Source organism: Harpia harpyja, chromosome 14 (genome assembly GCF_026419915.1).
Source record: "Harpia harpyja isolate bHarHar1 chromosome 14, bHarHar1 primary haplotype, whole genome shotgun sequence".
Lineage (NCBI taxonomy): Eukaryota > Metazoa > Chordata > Aves > Accipitriformes > Accipitridae > Harpia > Harpia harpyja.
This window is the reverse complement of record NC_068953.1, coordinates 13,989,493-14,013,617: the sequence shown is the minus strand read 5'-3', so window position 1 is coordinate 14,013,617 and position 24,125 is coordinate 13,989,493. Positions and strand designations below refer to the sequence as shown.

Here is a 24,125-nt window from a genome sequence, read left to right as displayed (position 1 = left end):
AGCACCACATTCAACAGATGGGCTCTCTCATCAGGAAAGAAAGATTCCCCCAGGCAGGATAGTGTTTCAGAGGGTAGTGTGCCACAGACTCAGCTTTTGTGGACACTGACCTGATTTACAGGAAGAAAAGGAACTACCACAGAACTGTCACCAGCCTTCTCCAGTTTTAGTCCAAGGGGAGATGATACTCCTCACGGTCCCCCTACCTAACTAAATTAATGAAGCAAACATAGTGGAGGCTAAAGACCAGCTTCTGCCAGCTTCCCAAGAAAACATAAACTCTGTTGGTTATCAGCCTTCCACAAATCTTCCTTGGAGAGCGGCCAGCAAAAGGAGCAGCTCACACCTGACGTGCTGCACAACTGGAAACTGCTGAGGTGCTGTATGGGTAAATATAACATAAGATGTTGTTTGGGACAGAACAGTAGGAAGGCTGAACTGGCAGGAGTCACTGTCAGGAATTATTGTCCTTAATTTCTCTTCATGTGATGTTAAATTCCTATTCATGCCCCAGTGACTAAGTAATAAAGAAGGGGTAAGTAGTTATGAACCAGATAACAAAAAGCTGTACCATGACATAGGTACACAGAAGTTATAAGCCAAAGCTGTGCCCAAAAGCTAATGAAGATATAGACCTAACCACTAAAAAGACAAACAAAGGAAAACTGGTGCTCACAGTGCATATGCAAAGGCATATACGTTCTTTATTCTCTAGACATTAACTTGGTTACAAAGACACATTGCAGAAGAAAGCGACTGAGAGGTTCACATTTTGTGCATCCCTCAGGTCACTGTGCTGCCTCATGACATCCTCACTCTTCCTCTTCTATCTTCTTGCCATGAAACTCCCGGCTCTTTGCTCGGAGCTTGTTGACCTGCGACTCTGCAATGTCAGCCCGCTCCTCAGCTTCTTCCAGCTCGTGCTGGATCTTGCGGAACTTGGAGAGATTGACATTGGACAGCTCCTCCTGTGCAGGGAGAGGGAGTCGGTGGTGAGGAGCCCAGGGCAGGGGTGTCACTCCTCCTGCACCCTGGCCTTGCAGGGCTGTGGCTCTTCCACCCCACTCCCACCACTGCTTACACGTAACCTCACACAGACCTCCTCATCCTCCCTTATTCAGGACCCCACTGTGACAAGCTTCACCAGTACTATGTCACTCTTGAGGAGCAATTTTGTCACTTGGATTTGTCATTTGTGTACTTATTCTCCCACTACTTGCTGCCCAGCTATCAGTGCGACTTATTAGGTTGAGAAAGACCCTGAAGCCTTCTGCTGTTGATTACTAGCAGAGATTCATGAACTTCAGTTAACTTCAGTCAGTGGATGTAGCCCCTGGGTTTGTTTAGTCTGACGTCCTGTATAAAACAGGCTGCAGAATTTCCCTCAGTTCATCACTGACCGCTGCAGGGTGCCCAGAACTCAGCAAGGCCTCATGACACGACAGTAAAATGGTGAGGCCAAGACTGTTGTATCTTGGGAGATTCTTTCATGCCCCTTTCCTGCTATTCATACTCATCTCAATGAGCGTGCTGCCCCAGTGGAAGGTGGCTCCTGCCCATTCTTCGAGCAATACTTACAGCCTCCTCAGCTTGTCTCTTGTAGGATTTCACCTTCATTTGCAGCTTGTCCACCAGATCCTGCAGCCTGAGAATATTCTTACGGTCTTCCTCAGACTAGAGTGGTTGGCAAGCAGGAAAGAGAATGAATTGTTGGTTCTGCATCATGTGATGTTAACAGTTCCCCTTGGGGATGGCGTGCACAAAATCTGACTTGCTGTGAGGAAAACCCTGTCAGCCCAAGGCGGCCTCCTGCCCTACCTGGTAGGTCAGCTCCTTCACCCTCCTCTCGTACTTGCGCACACCCTTCACGGCTTCAGCGCTGCGCTTCTGCTCAGCATCAACCTCCCCTTCCAGCTCCCGCACCTGCAATGAGCACCCCATCTTTGGAGCTTCCCTGGTGGCTACTTACGTGACATGCTCACTCATGCACAAATAAAAGTCCCACGCACTCTGGCCTCCAGCTTCTGGATTTGCTTCTTGCCTCCCTTCAGGGCCAACTGCTCGGCTTCATCCAGACGGTGCTGCAGGTCCTTCACCGTCTGGTCCAGGTTCTTCTTCATCCTCTCCAGGTGGGCGCTGGTGTCCTGCTCCTTCTTCAGCTCTTCTGCCATCATGGCCGCCTGATGAGAGCAAAAGGTCAAAGCCATTTTCAGGCTGGAGACATCCTGGGGACTATACATCCACCATCAGCAGTGAAAGGAGCCCCCGACTCACATCTGTGATGGCCTTCTTGGCCTTCTCTTCGGCATTGCGGGCTTCCTGGATCGTGTCCTCCATTTCACCCTGAATTTGGGCAATGTCTGTTTCCAGCTTCTTCTTGGTGTTGATCAAGCTGGTGTTCTGTGCAACAGGAAAGACATGATTTGAACTTTTAGACCTCATGCCTCCACATCAAGAGCTAAAAGTGTGAGTATTGTTTATGAAAGTCTTTAATGCAAGAGTCCTCTTTAGAGCCGTAGCAGCAAACCAGACATGGGTGGCTGGCTGGATTGGCCATATTACAGCATAGCTCTTCAAGTGTTTACATAGTAATCACTTGCAAGATGCATAGCAATCGCATTCTGTGTTGTCCCTTGTTAATGGGATTGGTTTCCAGCAGCATGCCTGACCTGGGTATGGAGGAGCTGCACACGTTCAGTGGCATCCAGAAGCTCCTGCTCAGCCACTTTCCTCGACCGCTCCGTCTGCTCCAGGGCTGCCCGTAGCTCCTCAACTTCAGCCTGCAACAGGTTTGCTCTGCGCTCCACCATGGCCACCTGCTCCTTCAGGTCCTCCTGTGTCCTGAGAGCATCGTCCAAGTGTATCTGCGTATCCTGTAAAAGAGGCAAGAGAATTTGCAAGGTGGCAGTGTGTGCTTGGGTGCCAAAAATATCAGTGAAGGCTCTTCTCTTTCTGTAGCTTTGCTGAACAGACCTTGAGCACTGCCTGTGTGTTTCTCAGGTTCTTTTGTGCCTCTGCAGCCACGCGGTTGGCATGGCTCAGCTGGATCTCCATTTCATTCAGATCTCCCTCCATCTTCTTCTTGAGACGCAGGGCTTCATTCCTGCTCCTAATCTCAGCATCCAGGCTGCTCTGCATGGACTCCACAATTCTGAGGTGGTTTCTCTTCATCTGGTCAATCTCCTCATCTTTCTCTGCTATCTTCCTGTCAATCTCAGACTTCACCTGGTTGAGCTCAAGCTGGAGGCGCAGGATCTTCCCCTCTTCATGTTCCAGGGAGGCCTGGACAAGTCAGCAGGAACAGTGACTTAAACTACTGCTTCCTTTCTTCGTAATCTCTCATACAGTACTTCACAAAATCTAGGCTTGCTTTCCTGCCATCTCTGCAGATAAATACTCCCATACTTTCAGTCTGGACACCAATTATTAGCACTGTGTATACCTCAGCTTCCTCCAGGGAGGCTTGGAGTTCAGATTTCTCCTGCTCAATCTGCTTCTTGACTTTCTCCAGCTCATGAATCGCCTTTCCTCCCTCGGCAATCTGCTCCGTGAGGTCGGAAATCTCCTCTGTGGGAACAAAGACCAACAGCATGGTCAGGCACAGAGCAGAATGCAAAGGGCCCTGCCACACCAAGGTGACAGGCAGCTTTGCCAACCTGCAGGCACAGACCCATACGGAAAGGTGGTAGTGGTGGATAGTGAGAAAGCCCAGCCAGGAGCAGAGGGCCAGGGACTTACGCTGCAAGTTCTTGTTCTCACGCTTCAAGGTCTCCAGGTGGTCCAAGGACTCCTCATAGGCATTCTTCATCTTAAACAGCTCTGTGCTGAGAGACCGAGACTCCTTCTGGGAGGCTTCCAGCTCAGCCTGCGTTTCCTCGTACTTCTGCTTCCATTCTGCCAGGATCTGAAGAGAAACAGGACCTCAGTGTGGATGTGGCAATCAGGAGGGGATGCTCTGCCCAGGAACCCCAGGCCCGGAGCCCAAAAGACCTTGTCAAAGTTCTTCTGCTTCTTATCCAGAGCTGCGCAGGCAGCATTTGATCGCTCCACGTCAATCATCAGGTCCTCCACTTCATTCTGCAGCCTCTGCTTTGTCTTTTCCAGGGAAGCACATTTGGCATTTACAGCTTCGACGTGTTCCTCTGCATCCTGCAGGCGCTGTGCCAGCTTCTTCCTGGGAGGAGATAAGCACAGCTCTGGGTTAGAGCTTAGAGGGTAGCCAATTTTGCACTGTTCATGAGAGGGCAGCTGGCCACTTTGGGGGCTTTGAGCCTAGCGTTTTTCACAGTGTTTTTTCTGTTCCAAGGTTGCATGCAGCCTAAAGGGTCTACCACTTCTGTGTCCTACCACCTACTGAGTATTCGGCCTGTCCAAGCCTTTCTAGCCCTAAAGGCTACGTTTGTCCTTCCAACCTGCACTTTTTCCACAGCATGCTTTTCCTCTCCCTCCCCCTCTCCCCTCTACCACAAAGACAGTATATCCCTGCCTTCGTACTACCCTTGTCCTAACCCACTCTCAGAGACTCCAGTTTCCCTTGACAGTCTCAGTCTTCTCCAGCCACTCGACATCCCACATTCCTCACGTACTTGGCTTCCTCCAGCTCCTCCGTGCGCTGAATAGCATCCGTCTCGTATTTGGTTCTCCACTGGGCCACTTCACTGTTGGCCTTGGACAGGGCACGCTGCAGCTCCCCCTTGGCTTCCTGCTCCTCGTCATACTGTTCCCGGAGCAAGTCACAGTCGTGGCGAGCAGACTGCAAGGCGTGGGCCAGGGCGTTCTTGGCCTGTGGGGACATTGGAATTGGTAACCTCAATACTTGTCTTGAGATGCCTCTTGACAGTAAAATTAGAATGAAACTCCAGTTAGGCAAATGCAAAGCTGGGAGCTGATGAAGCCTTCATCAGTGTATTCTGGAGGATCAGCATGTGTTAGTGACAGGTGCTCTGGGGACAGTAATCTGCTGTTCCTGTGAACGTTTCGACGTATGTGTCTGAATCCTGTCTTAGAGAGTATCGTCAGCATCTCATGAAAGCCTTGTGGATGACTTCCTCTAGCATGACAATCATTACACTTCCTTCCCTCTCTAGCTTATGAGTGGGGATATGTGCATTACTGGTGTTCCCTCCAGTACTACGTGTGTTTGGGGAAAGATCAGACAGGATTCTCCGGACGCTTTTAGGGATGATGTAGGTTGTGGACAGTAGGGTACTTCCAGACCTTTATTTCTTCCTCTAGATGTCTCTTGAGTTCCTCAATCTGTTGGGTAAATCCTTGCTTGCCCCTAGACAGCTGAGAAATCAGAGCATCTTTTTCCTCCACCTGGCGTGAATATTCACCTGGGAAGGGTAAAGTGAAAAAAGGCAACTAGACTACTAATAATATGACAGTTTCTGCCTGTAAACCCGTGTAGTCAGGAGTGGCCTGGAGAGGTTATACCAGTTGTCACTTTGCACCCTCTGGTATGCTCATGGCACGCAGATCCTCCTATTACCCCTCAGGAGAGAGGATGTCTCACCTGATTCTGTCTGCAGACGAGCTCTTTGAGTATTGAGGTCATTGATCATGCGCTGATTCTGCTCCTCCTTAGTTTTAATCTCACTCAGCTGATCCTCCAGAGTGCGGCACATCTTCTCCAGATTTGCCTAGATAGCAAACACAAGGAAGGAAAGGAGATGAACACCTGCACTCTGCCTTATTCTCACAGCAGGGATTTTTTTTATGAGAATGTGGCTGGTAGGCATAGCCTATGTGCCATACCTTGGCCCTGTGAGCATGTCCTACTGCAACTCTATACCTTGGCTTTGGAGACAGACTCCATGTTACTGGCCAAGTCGTCAATCTCCATCTTCAGCTCACTCTTCTCCTTCTCCAGCTTCTGCTTCACTCGTTGCAGGTTGTCGATCTGCTCCCCAAGCTCAGCTGTGCTGTCCGCGTGCTTCTTCCGCAGGGCGGCAGCTGTGGCTTCGTGCTGCAGCGTGGCCTCTTCGAGGTCACGGCGCATCTTCTGAAATTCTGCCTCACGCTTCTTGTTCATCTCAATCTGAGCTGCGGTAGCCCCTCCTGCTTCTTCCAGGCGCTCGCTGATCTCCTCTAGCTCCCTCGAGAGGTCAGCCCGATACTTCTCTGCTTTTGCCCGAGAGGTTCGCTCTGCCTCAATTTCCTCCTCCAGTTCCTCAATACGAGCCTGGGGAACATTAGGGGACCCTTCACACCCATGCCCTCCTCCTACCTGACCTGAGACTGGGTGAGAGAGGGGAAGGAACAAAGACTTGCCTGCAGCTCCTTGATCTTCTTCTGTAATTGCATGCCCAGGGCTTGCTCATCCTCAATTTTGCTCTGGATCTGGCTGATTTCAAAGTCTTTCCTTTGGGCAAAGCAAACCATGTTAGAGCTCAAAGAAAAAAGACAGGCGCACCAGCCCAGCACTCAGGTGCCCCACAGCCCCACTTACTTCTTCAGCTTCTCATCCAGTTGCTGCTTATCATTTTCCAAATCCATTATGCTGTCGTGGGCCAGCTTCAGGTCTCCTTCGAGTTTCCTCTTAGCTCTCTCAAGGTCCATGCGCAGTTTCTTCTCTTGCTCCAGGGACCCTTCCAGCTAAAATAAACAAGACCATCAGTGCTCTGCTGGCTATGGTTTCCTCTACAAGTTTTTCTTTTTCATTTAGCTGCACATGTGCTTACGTCATCCACTTGCTGCTCCAGCTTGGTTTTAGCTTTGGTCAGCGTATTGACTTTGTCCTCTTCTGCCTGCAGGTCATCCAGTGTCTGCTGATGGGCCTCTTGGAGGGCTTTCTTCTCTTTTGTCAGCTTGGCAATGGTCTCGTCCAGGGCTGCCATCTCCTCTGTGAGGTTTTTCACCTGTTGATTGTAAGAAAGTGCCAAAAGGCTGTGTAGAAGACTTGACTGCTTAGTGCAGTGACCTTTTCACTTTGCAGTGCTTAGCCAGGAGCTTGTTTTTCATTTGGGCTGCCTAGCCGCCCCGCTGTGATGCTCCTGGTCTGTTCCAAACCTAGCTTTGTTCTGAGGATACCAGGCTGATGTGGGAGGCATCTGTCCCTTCACCCTTTATGTGACCCCCTGTGTGTGTACCTTGTTTTCAGTGGCATGCTTTTCCTTCTCCACTTTGGCCAGCGTTAACTCGAGGTCATCAATATCTTTCTTCAGCTCTGAACATTCATCCTCCAGTTTTCTCTTCTTGGCTGTCAGCTCGGCATTAATTTCCTCCTCATCTTCAGCCCTTTCAGTCACCTCCTTAATTTTGGCTTCCAGCTGGATTTTGGTTTTGATGAGCTGGTCACATCTTTCCTCAGCATCAGCCAAGCTATCTGCTTCCTGGTGAGGAGACACAAATTTTTATGAGTTGTAATGTTTTGAAGTTTCTCCGCTCTGTCTTTTGTATCACTGAGTAGGCGTGCATTAAAATGGGGGCTGAACCCGGCCTTCCCCTCCAGCAACTGCAAGATCTTGCCCAGTGTCTACCAGGAAAGCTTGTCATCTGGAATCAACATTGATTCCAGACTTTTTGTGTCTCTAAAAATGCCTCACAGAGAGGGTAGCTTTTTCTTTTTAATTCACTCATCATGAACCTCATAATATTTGGGGAGTAAAGGCTTTGTGAGAATAATTTAGTGGAGCAAGCAGTGTTTTGTTTGGTGTGAAGAAACGGCCTTTTCCTAACTGAGTTTGAATGGAAGCTACCCATGTTTCTGAAAGTAATCAAGGCCTTCTAGTATTGCTGGACGTAGGAAAGTGGGTCCTTCTCAGGTTTGCCTTTACTCTGTTAGACAGATACACTGCTTTGAAAGGTGAGTAGATGGAGGTACTTCCCTTCCAGCTCAGAGCTCTCTGCTGTGGATTACATGTTGGCTAGTGTTACATGGCTCTTTCCTCAGACAGCAGGAATGCCGAGTCTCATGTGGGGCTGCCATGAGCCTCACCATGCCCCTGCCAGTGCCTGTTTACTCAGTGTTAGAGTGCCTTAGAGTGTGTGATTTAGACTGTTTTCTACTGCACGGTAGTCAGCTTCCTGCAAGTCTCTGCTTAGGGTAAGAAGCGTTCTGACTGTGTAATATTCTTTTCCCAGGGACAAATGAATGGTGATACTCACTGCCTGGACTTGGAGTTGCAGGTCATTTTTCTCCTGCAGTAAGGTCACCATTTTCTCCTCCAGCTCCTTCCTCTTTGCCTCAGACTTTGCAAGCTCTTCCTTGGTTTTCTCAAACTCTTGTTTCATGTTGGCCATCTCCTTCTCAGATTCTGCACTCTTCAGCAAGGGCTTGATCTTGAAGAACAGCTTCATCCAGGGCCAGTGCTTGACATTCATGAATGCACGAACATTATACTGGATACAGAAGATTGAGTCCCTGAAATAAAATTCACATGGCTATTGTGTACTTTGTGTTGAATGAATTTAGACTCCATTAGCCAAGACCCATGCGAACATGATACATGGGTGAGAAATGCCTACCTCCTCTCCACCATTCTCCGATACTCCACTCTCATCAGGAAGCCCCTGCACCTGGCTTGTGTCATGGTCATAATCTCTGCTAGTTTCTCATCTCTCATCTCCTCCAGAAGACCCACCAGCCCAGCTTTGAAGAACACCTTAAGAAACAGAACATTGTAGCACATGAGTCTCAGTGCATAACAGAGGCACACAGTGTTTGAACACAGGACTTGTTCCTACCTTGGTGTGACCAAATCTGTACTGTGTGTGGTCCACATCAATGGATGCAAGAAGCTTCTCTGAAGCCTTCTTGCTGTCCATGAACTGTCCTTCTGGAATAGCACTTGCATTAAGTACTCTGTATCTGTAGGAGAAAGCAGAACATGAAGAAATCCACATTACTGGAACCACCAGTGCAACTGAACGCCACAGGCTTCTCAGCAACAGCTGACTGTCTGACCGAGTAATGTCATGTATTAGAGACAGTCCATTCTTTCAAGATAGTGTCAGTGAAGATTTCATACTGTTACCTCAGAGTCCAAGGGAGTCCTGATCATCAACATAAAATCAATCAATAACTCACAATAAAACATGTCTATGTTACTACATAGGTCCTTTTTGAAATATAACGTTTCAGGTTTCTTAAGGTACTCAGGCTATACAGTTTGTTCTGAATGGGGAGAAAGATGGAGCACTCCTACCTTTGCTTGAAGTCAGCATACAGGACTCTGCTGGGGAATCCTTTCCTGCAAATTCTGATCCCTTCCAGCACACCATTGCATCGCAGCTGATGCAGCACCAGCTCATGCTCCATGGCACCTAACAGATACCACCATTAGTGACTACCCTATTGCCTGATGCTCAGGAGAAGAGCTTTTGTGGCTTGAGTTTTCTTCCTATTGGATCTCCTTACCAGGTGTTTTAGTTTCATTTGGGATGATGCATCGTACAAAATGGGGGTGAGTGCTGCGTAGATTTGTCATCAGCTTGTTTAAATTCTCCTGTGAGATTACAAGGTCAAGTTTAGATTAAAGTTTATAAGCACTGCACATCTATATATGATGTACATATAAAAACTGAATCTTTCAGTGTCTTGACCTATCAGAAATGCATGTTTATGATGGTGTAAACCTGCTTCAATAAATACAAATCAGAGTCTGTTCAGGGAATTACACGGCTGTTTTCTCACAGCAATTCTACACAACTCCTATGTTATTTCAGTGGGTATTTTTAATAATGAGGTAGTGAATTCTGCCCTTACCCGGAAAAGAGCTGAGACAGTCTGGAAAGAAGAACCCTTCTTCTTGCCACCTTTTTTGCCACCACCCTCTGCAAATGGAAGAAAAGAAAAAAAGTATTAAAATATGGATATTGCATATTGGAGACTACAGAACACAAAACAACTTTAAATGTTTAGTGTTTACTGCTTTAGTTCTGTGTCAACATTGTCCCATACACAAAATACAATTTTCACAGAGCTGACCTGCATCTGCTCCACCATAGGTGGCAAAGAGTAAGGCCAGTGTCTTCACAGATGATTTCTGGTACAACCCAATGACAGTTTCATTCAGGGGGTCTTTGTTCTTCTCCAGCCAGCCAGTGATGTTGTAGTCTACTGTGCCAGCATAGTGTATCAGGGAGAAGTGGGCCTCAGCCTTGCCTTTGGTAGGCTTGGGCTTCTGGAAGTTGCTGGACTTGCCCAGGTGCTGGTCATAGAGCTTGTTCTTGAAAGAGGTGTCAGTTGCCTTGGGGAACATGCACTCCTCTTCCAGGATGGAGAAGATGCCCATGGGCTGGAAGGTACCACAAGAAGTGACAGCGAAAAATGATAATGATGTGAAGCGTGTGTTACCAACATCAAAGGTACCAGTGTGTTACTGGTAGCATCTCAGCCTGGATAAGGGCCTAAGTTTGTCACCAGTTGCCCTCAGCCAGGGAGCTTAGTTCTGCCTTCCCTTGCCTTCCTGCAGCCTGTCTTCATGGAACTGGTAAGAATGTCTGTCTGGTTCAGGTTAGAATTGGGAGTAGAATTGGAGGGAGAAGTGGTAAACAGAAAAATAATTGGGAAGATAGCTACAGGAGACCCAGCTGTTATGGGAAGTCAGGCGAGGCGACATTTATTTCCCAAATTTGTGGGGGGAGTTCTGATTTGAGTCTTCAGAGGAAAAAGGAAAGGAGAGTGACTCCAGTTTGTTTTAAAGAAGTCTGTTGGTGGGAGTCCAGGCTATCTTTTCCATGCTTGAAGACCAGGTAATGCAGGATCCATGACAGAGATCTGAGTTTCCTAATTTCTCTTCCCCAGACTAAAATAAATTCCAGTGCAAAATATTTTGTTTCATTGACACTGAATGTCTGGCTGTGAGTTCTTTCTGAGCTGAATCTGGCTCAGTAACATCACAGAATTCCAAGATACATTGTACAATGTATGGAAAAGGTACCTTCTCAATGAGCTCAATGCAGGCAGCCAGGTCCATCCCAAAGTCAATGAATGTCCATTCAATTCCTTCTTTCTTGTACTCCTCCTGCTCCAGCACGAACATGTGGTGGTTGAAGAACTGTTGCAGTTTCTCGTTGGTGAAGTTGATGCACAGCTGCTCAAAGCTGTTGAACTGCCCAAAGGAAGGAGAGGTGCACAGGTTCTCAAAGTGTGGCAAACACCCCAGGGTTTTGCTAGCATTCTCCTAACAGAGCATTCCACTGTTTGATGTTCCCCAGCTGAAACACCACTCCTAAGTGTACTGTAACAGTGTGTGTTTCCTTAGCAGGACTTCTAACGTAAAATTCACTGTCCTCGAAGGATTTCATTATTATTACTTTTGAAATCAACATAAAAGTAACAATTCTCTTTTACTGTGCTACTCAAATCAAATCCTTCAGTAACCTTAGCTGCAGCATTGTGTAGGTGTCTCAGCCCTCTGACCTCCCAGAGAGTGGAAGCCTCCTCAGTGTCCCACCCAAGAATTTCTCTGCCCTCAGATCAACAATCCAGGGTTTTCTCTGCTCTGACATGTAAGTCCTAGCATCATCACTGCATGCACAACACAGGAAACATGCTGTGAACTTTCCCATAGCACTACCCTTTCCTTGGCTCTTCCAAGAGCGTCCATACCTTTGGCCCACATCTGTGTGAGCCATAGTCCCAGAGCTGTCTCTTTGTCTGCAAAGCCTCAGACCTTTGCAAGCTCAAGGGCCTCTGAGACCATTTGTCAGAAAGCAGAGCTTTCTTCTACCTGTTGACGTTAGAATCAAAGTGTTTGTTAGTAAAGCCATTTGAGGGTGCTACTGTGACAGAGAAGAGGGAGGGGTTTCTAGAAAACTGCGGATGAGGAGGATAAACTGAATCTTCTTAAAAAGAAGCATGTTTCTGAGTCCTCATGACCCCTCCTTGCCCCTCCCTTGACTATGGTGCCAAATCCTTGTTCCTTACGTCAAAGATCTCAAAGCCAGCAATGTCCAGGACACCAATGAAGTACTGTCTCGGTTGCTTGGTATCCAGCTGTTGGTTGATGCGAATAACCATCCACAAGAACATCTTCTCATAGACAGCTTTTGCCAAGGCACCAACTGCGTTGTTCACCTAAAGTAGAGAAGAAAGGACTGGAGTTACCTCCTAGGGTCAAAGAAGAAGGCTCAAGTACACTTTCAAGCCATGTATTTTCAACCTCCAGATTTTACCTGTTCCACAGTTTGACCTTTGGTCACAAATTCATTCCCAACCTTGACTCGGGGATAACACATGGCTTTGAGCAGGTCAGCTGAGTTCAGACCCATTAGGTAGGCAGCCTTGTCAGCCACTAAAGAGGGAGAGAGAGGGAGAGAGAGAGGCATTTATCTTTGGACAAAGGCTAGAATTTGGTCAGTGTGAACAACTCTGCTCTTCATGTTCTAGAAACAGAAAAGCATTGGTCTGGTCTCATACAGAAGGTCTGGGAAGGAATGTAAATTCTGGAAGCTAATGATGGCCTTCTTTGAAAGCAAGAACAGGTATGGCTTGGATAGGAATAGCATGAATCTGGAATTTCCCAGAAGAACTCCAAAAGCCTCTGGGAATACATGGGGCATGCATGCAGCACATTCCTTTCTGTGGAAAGTGGCTTTCTGCATAACAAAGAATACAGGATTTATTTCACAAAAAATACGATTGCACGTCATGGTGACTTAGCGGTTGAAGGTTTTACAGAGAGAGTGGTATCCTGCATTGAAGTTCCCCCTTTCCGGCTGTGTGTGCCTGGGCAGTATCCATTGGATAAAATAATGGTATTTCCCATGATCAAGGAAGCACCTCTGCAGTTAGATAGACAATGAACAAAGATGCATTTCCTCAGTGCTTTATGTGGTGACTCAGGGCAGCAAATGCCTGTCTTTGGAGGCTAACATATCATCTCTGCAAACAGAGAAGTTCTTTGAACAAAACAGTTGCTGAATTTGCTGATACCTTCTGTGCCATCCGGCTCTGCCTGCTCCTCTCGTTGTTTCTGCTTGAATTTCAGGTTCCCATAGTGCATGACAGCCCCTGTCAGCTTGTAGATGGCAGTCTTCTCATCAGCAGTGAAGCCCAGGATGTCAATGGCACTCTGCAGTTGAAACAATGAATTCAAATACGTGTCCTTAGTAGGTCACCTATATCACCTTCAAGACATGTACAGTAGGTACCTTTTTCCTGTGTTACTTACATCTGTAGCCATGAGCTCCTCCTGGTCATCGATACTGGGAACAGTGACCTCACCTTGACTCACATAGTGGAAATCATAAGGGTTGGTGGTGATGAGGAGCATGTCTGAAAGCAGGAAGAGGCAAGGCACAGGCTTAGTTTTGCCAACCAGGTAATAGAGAGAACTGTTGCTCAGTGATCATCCTCAAAAAGACATAATGATCCCTCCTACCAATTAGCTCTGGCTTCTTGTTGGACGTGATTTGATAAAATATGTGGTAGCTTCTTTCTGCCTTGAGCTGGAAAGTGACTCTGGACTTCTCCAGCAGATCTGTCAAGGAAGGTAGAAAGAGTTAGGCACAGGAAGGCACATGGAGGTGGGTCTTTAGGAAGGAGTGGGATCAGGCCAGGAGAGTCTCTTACAAGTTTCAATGTCAGCAGAAGCCAGTTTGCCTGTAGCTCCAAAGTGGATTCTGATGAATTTGCCCTGTTAAGGAGAAGCAGCAGCATTTCAGCCTGGATGGGTTCTTTTGACATCTCCTTTATGTGGAATACTGCTAGGGCCATCACTTATCTTGTAATGAGAGGGAGAGATTTTGTCCAAAGCCACAACTTACAAAGCGTGAGGAGTTGTCATTCCTCACAGTCTTGGCATTTCCAAAGGCCTCCAGCAGTGGGTTGGCGCTGATGATTTGATCCTCAAGCGTTCCCTGCAGGATGATAATTATTGCTGGTTATCCTTTCCAAAAATCATGTCAGGAACAGAGGAAAACATTGATTCAGGCTAGTATCTATTAATTAATGATTTCATTCTCAAGCGTTCCCTACAGGATGGTAATTATTCAGTTACAGTGTTTAGCTGACATGGCAATTACCTGCCACATGTTCAGTCTGTTCTTCCTGACTCACCTGCATTTTGCCAGCCTGCTCTTCCTTCTTCTTCTCCCCACTTGCTGCAATTGTTGCAAAGTACTGGATGACACGCTTTGTGTTCACAGTCTTCCCTGCACCAGATTCTCCGCTGTCAAACCAAAGGTAGAAGCAGAGAGCGTGTGGTCAGGCAGGAGGTCCCCTGGCACCAGGCAGGCCCATGGGGACCCGAGCAGGGAGTGTACATACGTGATCAGGATCGACTGGTTCTCGCGATCTGTGAAGGAGGCAGAAACAAAGAGATGATTAGTATGTGTCATGGATATCCTGGATAAAAATATTCCTGGGACTTTTAGAAGATGCACTATCTGTAGGCAGCTCCTTCCTTTCATAAACCTGTGTGCCTTCACCCCAATTCCTTTTGAACGTTTTAAAGTTGGGAAACTGACATGTCAACGCTGATGTGGATGTCAGGTGTAGTATATGTGCATATGTGCTTCTTTTTCTGCATATTCTCTTCATGTCAAGCTGCTCGTCTTCTTTATGAAAAGGATTCCAACTAAGCAGTATTTTTGTAGAGTTACTGGTTAATTGAACTATCTGTAAGCTAAAGTGAACGGAGCAGGTGCTTCTCATAAACTTTATAACATAGGAACGACCACTCCTGACCAGTCCATGGGCCCTCCTAGATGTTTTTTTCTGTCAGTGGCCAATTGATTGTTGCCTAAAGAAAATCACAAAAACATCATAAGCGTGTAGTAGCCTTTTACCAGCATACTCTCCCATACTCTAGAATATTGAAATTTTGCTGCTTCCAGAGCCAGATGAGATGTTTTTGTGTGTAATAGCCTGGGCTGAGTTTGCTTTCCACAATTTTGTCTGGTTGCTTTTTTAATCCATGCTTGGTTCTTTTTGTGTTGCTTCAACCTTTATCACCCAGTCTGCTCTTTTTTTGAACCACTTATTGTGTGAAGGAAAAAAAATGCAGCTGGTGCTGAGCTTGTTTTTTTGTCTACTCTTTCCTTGTCTATTCATCTTCTCCATGCCATGGATAATTTTATAAAGTAGCACAAATCATTTGTCTGGAGTTACCTGAGCAGGTGTCCTGCCATATCTTTTGGAAACCTTTTCATCTTTGTCTTGACCTGTTCCGTTTCTACTGTATTCTATTTTGAAAAAGGAAGTGCAGAAATGCATCCAGTACACAAGGTGCAGACATTCCTTGGGTAACCACCATGATATAATGATAATTTCCCTTTCGGTCTCTATTTCTTGCTCAGTGATCTCAACTTGTTATTTTGTAGATTTCTGATCACTGAGCCAAAATTTTTGAAGCTGTTTTGAAGGATATCTATAACAGAGGCAGTAGTTGTCAGCAATGAGCCCATCTTTTGGGTTTTTTTTCCTATGATGTCCATTGTTTTACATTCTTGTTGACCAAACTTTGTTGCCACATCACTGAATAATAATTCGATCATTTAATGTCATGAAGTCCCTCTGAAATTCTTCATTGTTAGACTTCACTTTTACTGGCCTGAAGGACTTAGTCAAATCAGAAAGATTGTCATCATTTCCAGATCATTTAAAAAAATGTTGAACAGCAGAAGTCCCAGAACAGATCCCAGTGAGACTTCATTGATAAAATCTTGGCACTATGAAAACTGAAAAAAACTATTTTTACCATGTCTTCCTTTTTCTTAACCAGTTCTTTCTGAACCTTCTCAATTCTATGCTGGTAGTGAATGTAAGCGTAAAAATTATGTCAAGAATAGCTGCTTTATCAACTGTATTGAAGATCTTTCTTGAATTCGTATGGGTTACCTTGACCAGCTCTCCTTTGTTAAAAAAAAACCAGTAGTTTTGTAAGGCCAGAATTCCCTTTAAAAATAATGCATCTTTTTTTCTTGGTAGGTCACATATATTCACATGCCCAGTAGCTGCCTTGCTTAGAAATTGCTGGCAGTTTGCCTTTTACAAAAATCAAGCTTACTGTTATGCTGTTCCTTAAAACTCCCTCACAACTCTTTTAAAAAGTTAGAGTAACACTTGCCGTTTTCCAGGCAATTGTCAGTGAGAATTTTTGACCTGTAGAGTTCCACTGGCATGCCTGGTTGAATTCTGTCCTGGCAATTTGCTAGTGTTTATTTTATTGTTGGTTTTCTTTAAGGACACTTCATTCAGAAGAAGTTCCTCTGATGAATCCCACTGTAAGGAGGAGTTCCAGAAATGAGTACTTCCCACACTGCTTTAAGGTAAACAAATGAAAATCTCGTTTACTTGTTCTGATATGACCTTCTGTTTTCCAAGTTGTCTTTTTAAATTTTGACTGTGTCAGTACAGACTCCACAGACTCATCTTAAGCCCTTCTGCTCCTTATGTATAAGAAATAAGCATAAGTTTTTATGCATGCTGCAAGTTGTTCTCAAACCTTTAATTTTGCATGCTGCCTTATGTTTTCACAGTTAACTAGCCAGAGTTATGTTTTGAAGAAAGTCTATGTGTATTTAATAACCCACCTTAATAGGCTGTGTAGCTGGACTGGCTTTCAGAGAAAAGTGCTTTTTGCCAGATGATTTACATTTGTTCTAGGCCTCTAGGATGGTATTTTCCAATAATCTGCATGCTATCTGAAGAGACTAAGCCATCAGGTAACTAACTCCTAGTGGAAAAGTCTGGGTTTGCCTTCACCAAGTTCCTGCACATCTCTTGAAGGTGTCAGCAAGAGTAAATGTATGATGACTTAGGTAAATACTGCCAGGATAAGACACAGTAAACAAACATCAATTTATTATTGTTCCATTTTCATAGTATTCTCTTCCAATCAACTTTCTTACCGCTCTGAATACTACAGAAATAAGAGAGGGGGGAACAAGATTTACTTTAACAAATTAAACTATGCCTCTCTTTGTTTAATATTTTTCTGACTAACCTGCTCTTTCTTGAAAGTCTGGAGATTTAGACAATGCTAGAAAAGTTTTCACTATCCTTCTTCCTTATTGGTTCCATTTATATTAATGAATGGAAAAGAAGATAGTGTTTCTGAGATGGGGGGAGGAAGTATCAATTTTCCCAGCAGGTTTCACTGTAATGTCTGACTAAGACTGCTTCCTGAGTCTTTGTAAAACCACCATAGGAAGCATTGGCTTTGATGTTGAATCTCCTTTCCCTTTACACCCAATCTTGTTTACAGAACTCCGCCCTAGTGACTTTCAGTCCTGCAAAGCAAATCATTCAAAGAACAATCCTCTCAGTTAACAAAACACCAGAACTTTAAAAGTTTATCCAAATTTCTTTGAAGGAAAATCTGACATTGTATTCAGCATTAAACCCTATCCTTCCAAATGTCTTGGACATTAGTAAATTCTAATGTTGATTGTTAGACACATGATCTCAGTGATGGTATCCAGTGAAGAAAATAATTCCAGTGATGAGAGGACTTCTGTCCTCCCGACACGATTAAACTGAACTATTTTGCAGTGAAAAGACTTCTTTCCTCCTCTGTGAGTGTTCACAGCCAAATAATTGTAAAGAAAACCAAGCAACTCACCAGTCAGCATGAACTGATAGGCATTGTCAGAGATGGAGAAGATGTGTGGAGGGGCCTCCTGGCGCTTCTTGCCTCGGTAGGCCAACACCACCTCCGGGTTGTACACCGGCAGCCACTTGTAGGGGTTGACAGTGACGCAGAAGAGACCCGAGTAGGTCTGCGAGGAAGGGAGATAGCACGTTGGCTTCCACTTAGCCTGGCAGAGCAGTTCCTCCTAGCAACCCAGAGGAAGACTGCTGCTGCTACTTACGTAGATCATCCAGGCTGCATAACGCTCTTTGAGGTTGTACAGCACAGCGGGTTCGTGGAGGTGGGTCATCATGGCCATGTCCTCGACTTTATCGTACTTGGGAGGGTTCATGGAGAAGATTTGATCTTCCTTCACAGTTAGGGTCTGTCAGGTGAAGAAAGAGATGCACGTACATCAGCTAAGAGCTGAGACTGGGAATTACATACAGTTTTTAAGCCTTGTTTTTTACTCACTTCTCCTGCTTCAGACTTGACAGTGACCTTCCCTGATTCCCTACTCTGGATTGTCCCTTTCACAAAGGATTCCTTAGGATGCACCACAAAGACGGATGACTTGGCATCAAAAGGCTTGTTCTGGGCCTCAATTCTCTCCTTTTCCGATTTTCGGAGATAAGGAGCTGCCTCCCCAAAGACAGCCATCTCAGAATCCGGAGAGGCCATGTCTGCACTTTATTGAAAGCACGTCAGCAGAGAACCCTGTGGGAGAAAAGAACTGTAGCATTAATAGATTATTCATGTACCTTGTTTGCAAGGAGACCTTTTCAAATGTTTTAAAATTAAGCATATACTACAATTGCTAAAATTAGCAAAAATAGCCTTACTCCTCTTTAATTATTTAAACCCAGAAGAGAAGAATCTTTTTTTCATACTTGAAAAATAAAGAATAATCTTTTAAAAACCACTGTTATTTGTGTCTTGTGACACTGTACAGATTGTACATTGACTTTACAGATTGTACAGTGTCATATTTGAGAATATGAATTAAGTTAAATTAACCTTATTATTCTTAGGTAAAATTCAAAAAAAGGTATACGTATAAAGTATACAAATGCCTTGAAAGCAGATGGAAAAAACTTATTTAGAAACCAGTTTGAGAGGGAAGAATATACTGCATAATAAAGGTGAATAGCTAATTTCAACAAAACACTAGATCAAGAACTCTTACCTTGAATCTTTTCTTGGAGACAGGGCAGAGTGCTATAAAGACACTTTTATAGGGTCTGCTTGGCAGATGCTCTGGATTCCTCCTCTTTCTTCGGTCAAAACATTTTTTGGCAAACGTTCTTTGGCAAAGCATTGTCTGGCAAACTTAACCAAGGGCATAATTGTCATTTGATTTGACCAGATATATTTAGAAATGTTTTGTATCTTACCAATGAAGTGAATGTATTGACTATAAATAATTTGACAAGAGACTTTAAGGAGAGAATCTCAATTAGTCAAGGAACTTGGAGAACTTGGATGTAGGACTTATGGATTCTATTGATGCATTTCCAGTGTTTTCCTCCTGGCCTCAAGGCAGATTTTTATTGAATCTCTGTGCTGTAACTATTCCAATTGCATTATGCAGATAACATTAATGTTTTCCACATGATGTTCTGAGGCTAATGAAGAAATGCATTAATGGCAGTAGATAAACTGTGTGAAAGAAAGCCAACAGGATCTAGTTAAATGAATTTAACTCTTATGTTCATCTAGTATTTGAAATGAGAGAAAAAAAAATATGTTACATTCTGAATTCCTGCGTACAACATTCTTGAGAATTGAGATGCAGCCCAAGACAAAGAAACAATTACATATTTTTTCTAAACATTACTGCTGAAAGATAGGGTACACACAAAAATGCATTAGATATAGAGCTGAGTAAGTATAAATGTGTAATATTTAGTAACTAGCACTAAAGTAATTAACAAAGATTTTGCTGTACCTCCACCTTTAATACAGATTTTTAAGAACGTGATAGAGTCAAAAATACAAAGTAACCTTCTAAACAGCTTACGTCAGTTCCTCACATGTGTACCCACTGTCAACATATATCAAGCAATATCCTCAACCAAGTCAGGAAGCAGGGGAGGTCCCTGTAGCCCTTCACTACCTACAACTCCAAAAAACCCTGACCCCTCCACCCAAACTCAGCTATACACACAATCACACACACAGCATACAGTCTGAGATCCTCTGCACTTGGATACTGCACTCAGTCCAGCACTCCCATCCCATCCCAAATATCTCGCACACTTACACATTCATACAGTTCCAGCCACAAAAGCTATCAACACAGTGCTGCCTGTATCAGAGCACTAGAGGTGGCAGGCAGTCCTGTACAATGCTGATACTCTGAGAAAGGGGGAATTTGCTGGTAGTCCTGGAGAGTGACTGATCTAGTTCTAGGAAAAGGGCACTGTCACTTGAGCTGCTTTAAACACCGTCAGTTTTTAAACACGCCCTTCTCCTGGTTGTTGGCATTTTGGTTATTAAAAGAGCTCAGTGCATAAAGCTCAGTGAATAACACAGGGGCAAGGTCAGAAAAATGATGCCTGTGATCCAAAGCAATATCCAGCGTCAAGCACTGGCCTGTGCATGAAGAGCATTTTCCAAGGAGGGCTCTGGCACCGCAGCACCCACTGTTTTGGCGTTCAAACCAGAGCTCACCCCTGGGCTCCCTGTGCAGGGCATGGGGAGGCTGATGGAAACACCCTGTGCCCTGCCCAGGAGGAGCCCAGAAACAACCAGTGGGAAACAGTGAGCGCAGGTGTGCACCTGAAGTCTTGCCTCTCTAGGCAATCTGTGACTCCCATGGACATGCAGAAGGTAGAGGATAGAATCATAGAATGGTTTGGGTTGGAAGGCACCTTAAAAAGATCATCTAGTGCAACACCCCCTGCTGTGGGCAGGGATATCTTTGACTGGATCAGGTTGCTCAAAGCCCCATCCGACCTGAGCTTGAACACTTCCAATGATGGGGCATTCCCAAATTCTGGGGTCAATCTGTTCCAGCGTCTCACCAGCCTCATCTTAAAAAATGTCTCCCTTGAATCCAACCAGAATCTACCTTCTTCAGTTTAAAAACTTTGCCCCTTGTCCTGTCGCTACAGGCCTTGCTAAAAAGTCCTTCTCCATCTTTCTTATAAGCCTCCTTTAAATATTGAAAGGATGCAATACGGTCTCCTCAGAGCCTTCTCATCTCCAGGCTGAGCAGGCCCAACTCTCTCAGCCTTTCTTCATAGGAGAGGTGTTCCAGTCCTTGGACCATTTTCGTGGCCCTCCTCCGCACCTGCTCAAGCAGGTCCATGTCTTCTTCACACTGGGGGCCCCAGAGCTGGATACAGTACTCCAGGTGGGGTCTCATGAGAGCAGAGTAAAAGGGGAGAATCACCTCCCTCTGCAGGGCTGCTCTCAATCCAGTCATCCCCCAGTACATACTGATAGTGGGGACTGCCCTGACCCAGGTGCAGGACCTTGCGCTTGGCCTTGTTGAAGTTCATCAGGTTCACACGGGCCCAGTCTTCAAGCCCATCAAGGTCCTTCTGGATGGCAGCCCTTCCCACTGGTGTATCAGCTGCACCACTCAGCTTGGTGTCATCTGCAACCTTGTTGAGGGTGCATTCCATCCTACTGTATACATCATTAATGAAGATATTAAATAGTATTGATTCTGGTATGAACCCTTGAGTGACACCACTGGTTTCCATTTGGACACTGAGCCTTTGACTGTAACTCTTTGGATGTGGCCATCCAGCCAATTCCTTATCCATCTAACAGTCCATCCATCAAAACCATAACTCTCCAATCTAGCGGCAAGAATGTTGTGGGGGACCGTATCAAAGGCCTTACAGAAGTCTGGGTAGATGACATCAGTTTCTCTTCCCTTGTACACTGATGCAGTCACTCCATCGTAGAAGGCCACTAGATTGGTCTGGCACAATTTGCTCTTGGTGAAGCCGTGTTGGCTGTCTCTAATCACCTCCCTGTGTTCCATAGACTTCAACATAACTTCCAGGAAGGTCTGTTCCATGATCTTATCAGTCACTGACACGGGGCTGACTGGTTGGTAGTTCTCAGGGTCTTCCTTATTACTCTATTTAAACAATGAGAATAATTCCAAGGATGAAAATAATTCCAGAATTCCTGTATAAGTAATGTGACCCTAACTAACTGTGGGAAGAGTCAAGGAGAGGTAATGAGCCGACATCCATTCAGATTTAGAAGGAAAAATATTCCAAGAGAAGACCATTGGTAGGCGAGAAGAAGACTAGGAGGTCTGTAAAGGAGAACCCAGAAAACTGAGACAGCAGCTTCCAGAAAGGAAGACGTGGAAGGCTGCCTGACTGCTCAGGGTGCAGAAGAACTGTAGCACACAACACACTGTCCTACCTAAACCTGCATGTAGCTGGAAGGTGTTTGAGGAGGTTGTCCTTTGACAGAACGTTTCTCTGGTCAAATGCTAGCAGCAGATACAAATCCACAGCACGAATGCATGCGCTGGCTACCGCTTGAAGAAGAAACTGCAGTTGCAATGGAGCTCTATTTGGAATTTCTGTGCTCAGCACAGAAATTGACCTCTGTCTATTAATAGCTCTTCATTGATACCTTGGTCCCCAGGTAGACGCCATGGAAGTTCACATAAAGCAGTTACAGGTGTGTGGGCTGTGTTTGGTGTGGTGGAGCAAAACTTACCTTGAAAGGTGACTGCTATTAATCAGGTAATAGGCTGGAGGATTATTGAAAGCAAGCAAAGATGACTTTGGAAAAGCAGTCCCTGTGGGATTTGCAGCATGTTGGTGTTATTACCAGCCACGCTGTCTGGATTAGCAGAGCATGCCTGTAGGGATCAGTGCGCCCTGTGAGTCACCAGTGGATCATGTGACATGTGAGATCTAGCGTCAGGCTAATGTGTAGCAAGGCGGACTTGATAGAGAACGCTGGTTGCTGAAGTGGCAGCTACAGCAGAGGCGAGATGTCAGTGTGTCATCAAAGCATCCACAATTCCTTCCTTCTTTCCTTCCTTTGTTCCTTCCTTCCTTCCAGATTTTTTATTTTGTTTCACAGATCACATTTCCTACTCACAGGGTTAATGGGATGGTGTCTCTCATGGGTGACGTTGTATGGCACTTCTTAGGTGAAAAAATAAAGATACCGTAAGCTTCAATTCAGTAACGGGTAGGGATTGCATTTGTTCAGCACTGAACCCAAGGTGTGTAGAGGCGAAGCAAAAGCATTTCCAGCATGAGCAGAGACAAGGGATGTTTGAAAACATCCACTGTAAGAAGTGCAGCTTTCAAATGGTGTTGTCAGTTATGTTGCAATTATCTGTTAGGCATACTGAGAGCGATGTCACCAGACCCGATGGGCAGTCTGACAGGGAATGCCCAGCCTCCACTTCAGCAGTGTTTCTTCAGACAGCAGTCCTCTGTGTAAAAGGAGAACTCCCAGGAATGCTAGCCCAAGCTGAACAGAAATGCTGGCACCCTAATCCTTTGGAGGAAAACTCCTCTTCCCTGCCCTTCTGCTAAGACATGGCTGAGTGCTGGAGCCTGCATATGGTACGGACACACTTTCCTCATTAAGAAGCCTGTTTATTCTGCTGATGGGCATTGACTCATGTAGAATTAAATATGAGGAGTGCTTTCTCCACGCCTAGCATACCATGTCTACTCCATGTAGGTGTTTGTGGGTTATCTGGTTAAGATACATCCTGTCTCAGGATAGCCATGAAAAGACCTGGATGGCCTTTACCATCTCCTCGTGCTGCTTCTCCTCTCAGGGACCAATTTCTGCAGGTCTTTCCTGACCTCACAGCAGGGAAAAGGGAATTGAATGCATCTTTCCTTTAGGGAGTTTGATTAACAGATTTTTCTATTGGCCGTGTCTTCTCTTTTCCAGTGATGACATTCTTACATGGCTTCCTGCAGCCTGAAAAAGACTGAGCATCTCAGTGGAGAAGGACCAGATTGTCTAACTGAAAAGGGAAACACAGTGGCTGGTAGGACAGGCCTGTCATTTGAAGTCGGGCTGCACTTGAATGAGTGCCCGAGTTGCACAGTTACTCAGACACCTCTTATGTTCTCAGCTAACGTCTCTGGAAGCAGTCGCTGCTGGGCAGTGGGTCCTGGCTGAGAAGGTGACCTTCCAAGTGCCCTTTCCATCACCCATCAAAGCAACTGGATGGCTCCTGCTACAGGGCAGGTGAGGAGGGGAACAGGCCTCATGGGTAAGAACAGGGAAGGAAATGGGTCAGAAATGAAGCAATGATGACAACGTGCCACCAGATAGCCAGCAGCCGTAGTGTCAGGGTGCTCTAACAGTGCTTGCATCCCGTCCTGAGGAGATTCCCTGCTCACCCCACTAAAGGCTGCTGGGGACACACCTTTCTCTCCATGAGGCTTGTACTTGGCAAGGTCTGAGTTTAACCTGAGAGATGGGGACATTGTTTGAGCTCTAAGCAAGTAGATTTGGGGAAATGTATCTCATATCCTCTCCAGCTCGAGCTGCAATGGCCACTTCACTTGGTCCCTGCATTGCCAGGCAGCACAGGTGTATATTGCCTCCCTTCCAGATCAGTCTCTTCAGTTCTCTGAG

The 24,125-nt window shown here is 45.5% G+C and overlaps 1 protein-coding gene across 1 annotated transcript; it reads right to left on the bottom strand.

Annotated features, from left to right (window-relative positions):
• Nucleotides 1-666: 666 nt before the first annotated feature.
• LOC128150602 (myosin heavy chain, skeletal muscle, adult-like) lies at nucleotides 667-18,269 on the bottom strand. Its single transcript, XM_052806938.1, has 38 exons — nucleotides 18,000-18,269; nucleotides 17,767-17,910; nucleotides 17,517-17,673; nucleotides 14,219-14,246; nucleotides 14,009-14,120; nucleotides 13,717-13,809; nucleotides 13,523-13,586; nucleotides 13,332-13,430; nucleotides 13,122-13,225; nucleotides 12,884-13,022; nucleotides 12,124-12,242; nucleotides 11,876-12,025; nucleotides 10,887-11,057; nucleotides 9,932-10,241; nucleotides 9,710-9,777; nucleotides 9,362-9,449; nucleotides 9,150-9,267; nucleotides 8,689-8,812; nucleotides 8,470-8,606; nucleotides 8,110-8,365; nucleotides 7,092-7,334; nucleotides 6,684-6,860; nucleotides 6,452-6,597; nucleotides 6,274-6,364; nucleotides 5,795-6,184; nucleotides 5,516-5,642; nucleotides 5,218-5,336; nucleotides 4,587-4,783; nucleotides 3,991-4,174; nucleotides 3,739-3,904; nucleotides 3,443-3,567; nucleotides 2,974-3,282; nucleotides 2,670-2,873; nucleotides 2,275-2,400; nucleotides 2,010-2,180; nucleotides 1,819-1,923; nucleotides 1,579-1,674; nucleotides 667-968 (listed from the first exon to the last, which is right to left on the bottom strand). Exons 1-38 carry the CDS (start codon nucleotides 18,204-18,206, stop codon nucleotides 813-815), a joined length of 5,820 nt encoding a protein of 1,939 aa, XP_052662898.1. The 5' UTR covers nucleotides 18,207-18,269; the 3' UTR covers nucleotides 667-812.
• Between the last annotated feature and the right edge of the window lie 5,856 nt (nucleotides 18,270-24,125).

Excerpts from the sequence above, each read along its gene's own strand:
- LOC128150602 (XM_052806938.1), bottom strand. The coding sequence starts at position 18,206 with ATGGCCTCTCCGGATTCTGAGATGGCTGTCTTTGGGGAGGCAGCTCCT. Across the intron at positions 8,813-9,149 it reads TATGCTGACTTCAAGCAAAG|ATACAGAGTACTTAATGCAA; the intron begins GTAGGAGTGCTC and ends TTTCTCCTACAG. Across the intron at positions 5,643-5,794 it reads AGTCTGTCTCCAAAGCCAAG|GCAAATCTGGAGAAGATGTG; the intron begins GTATAGAGTTGC and ends TTTGCTATCTAG.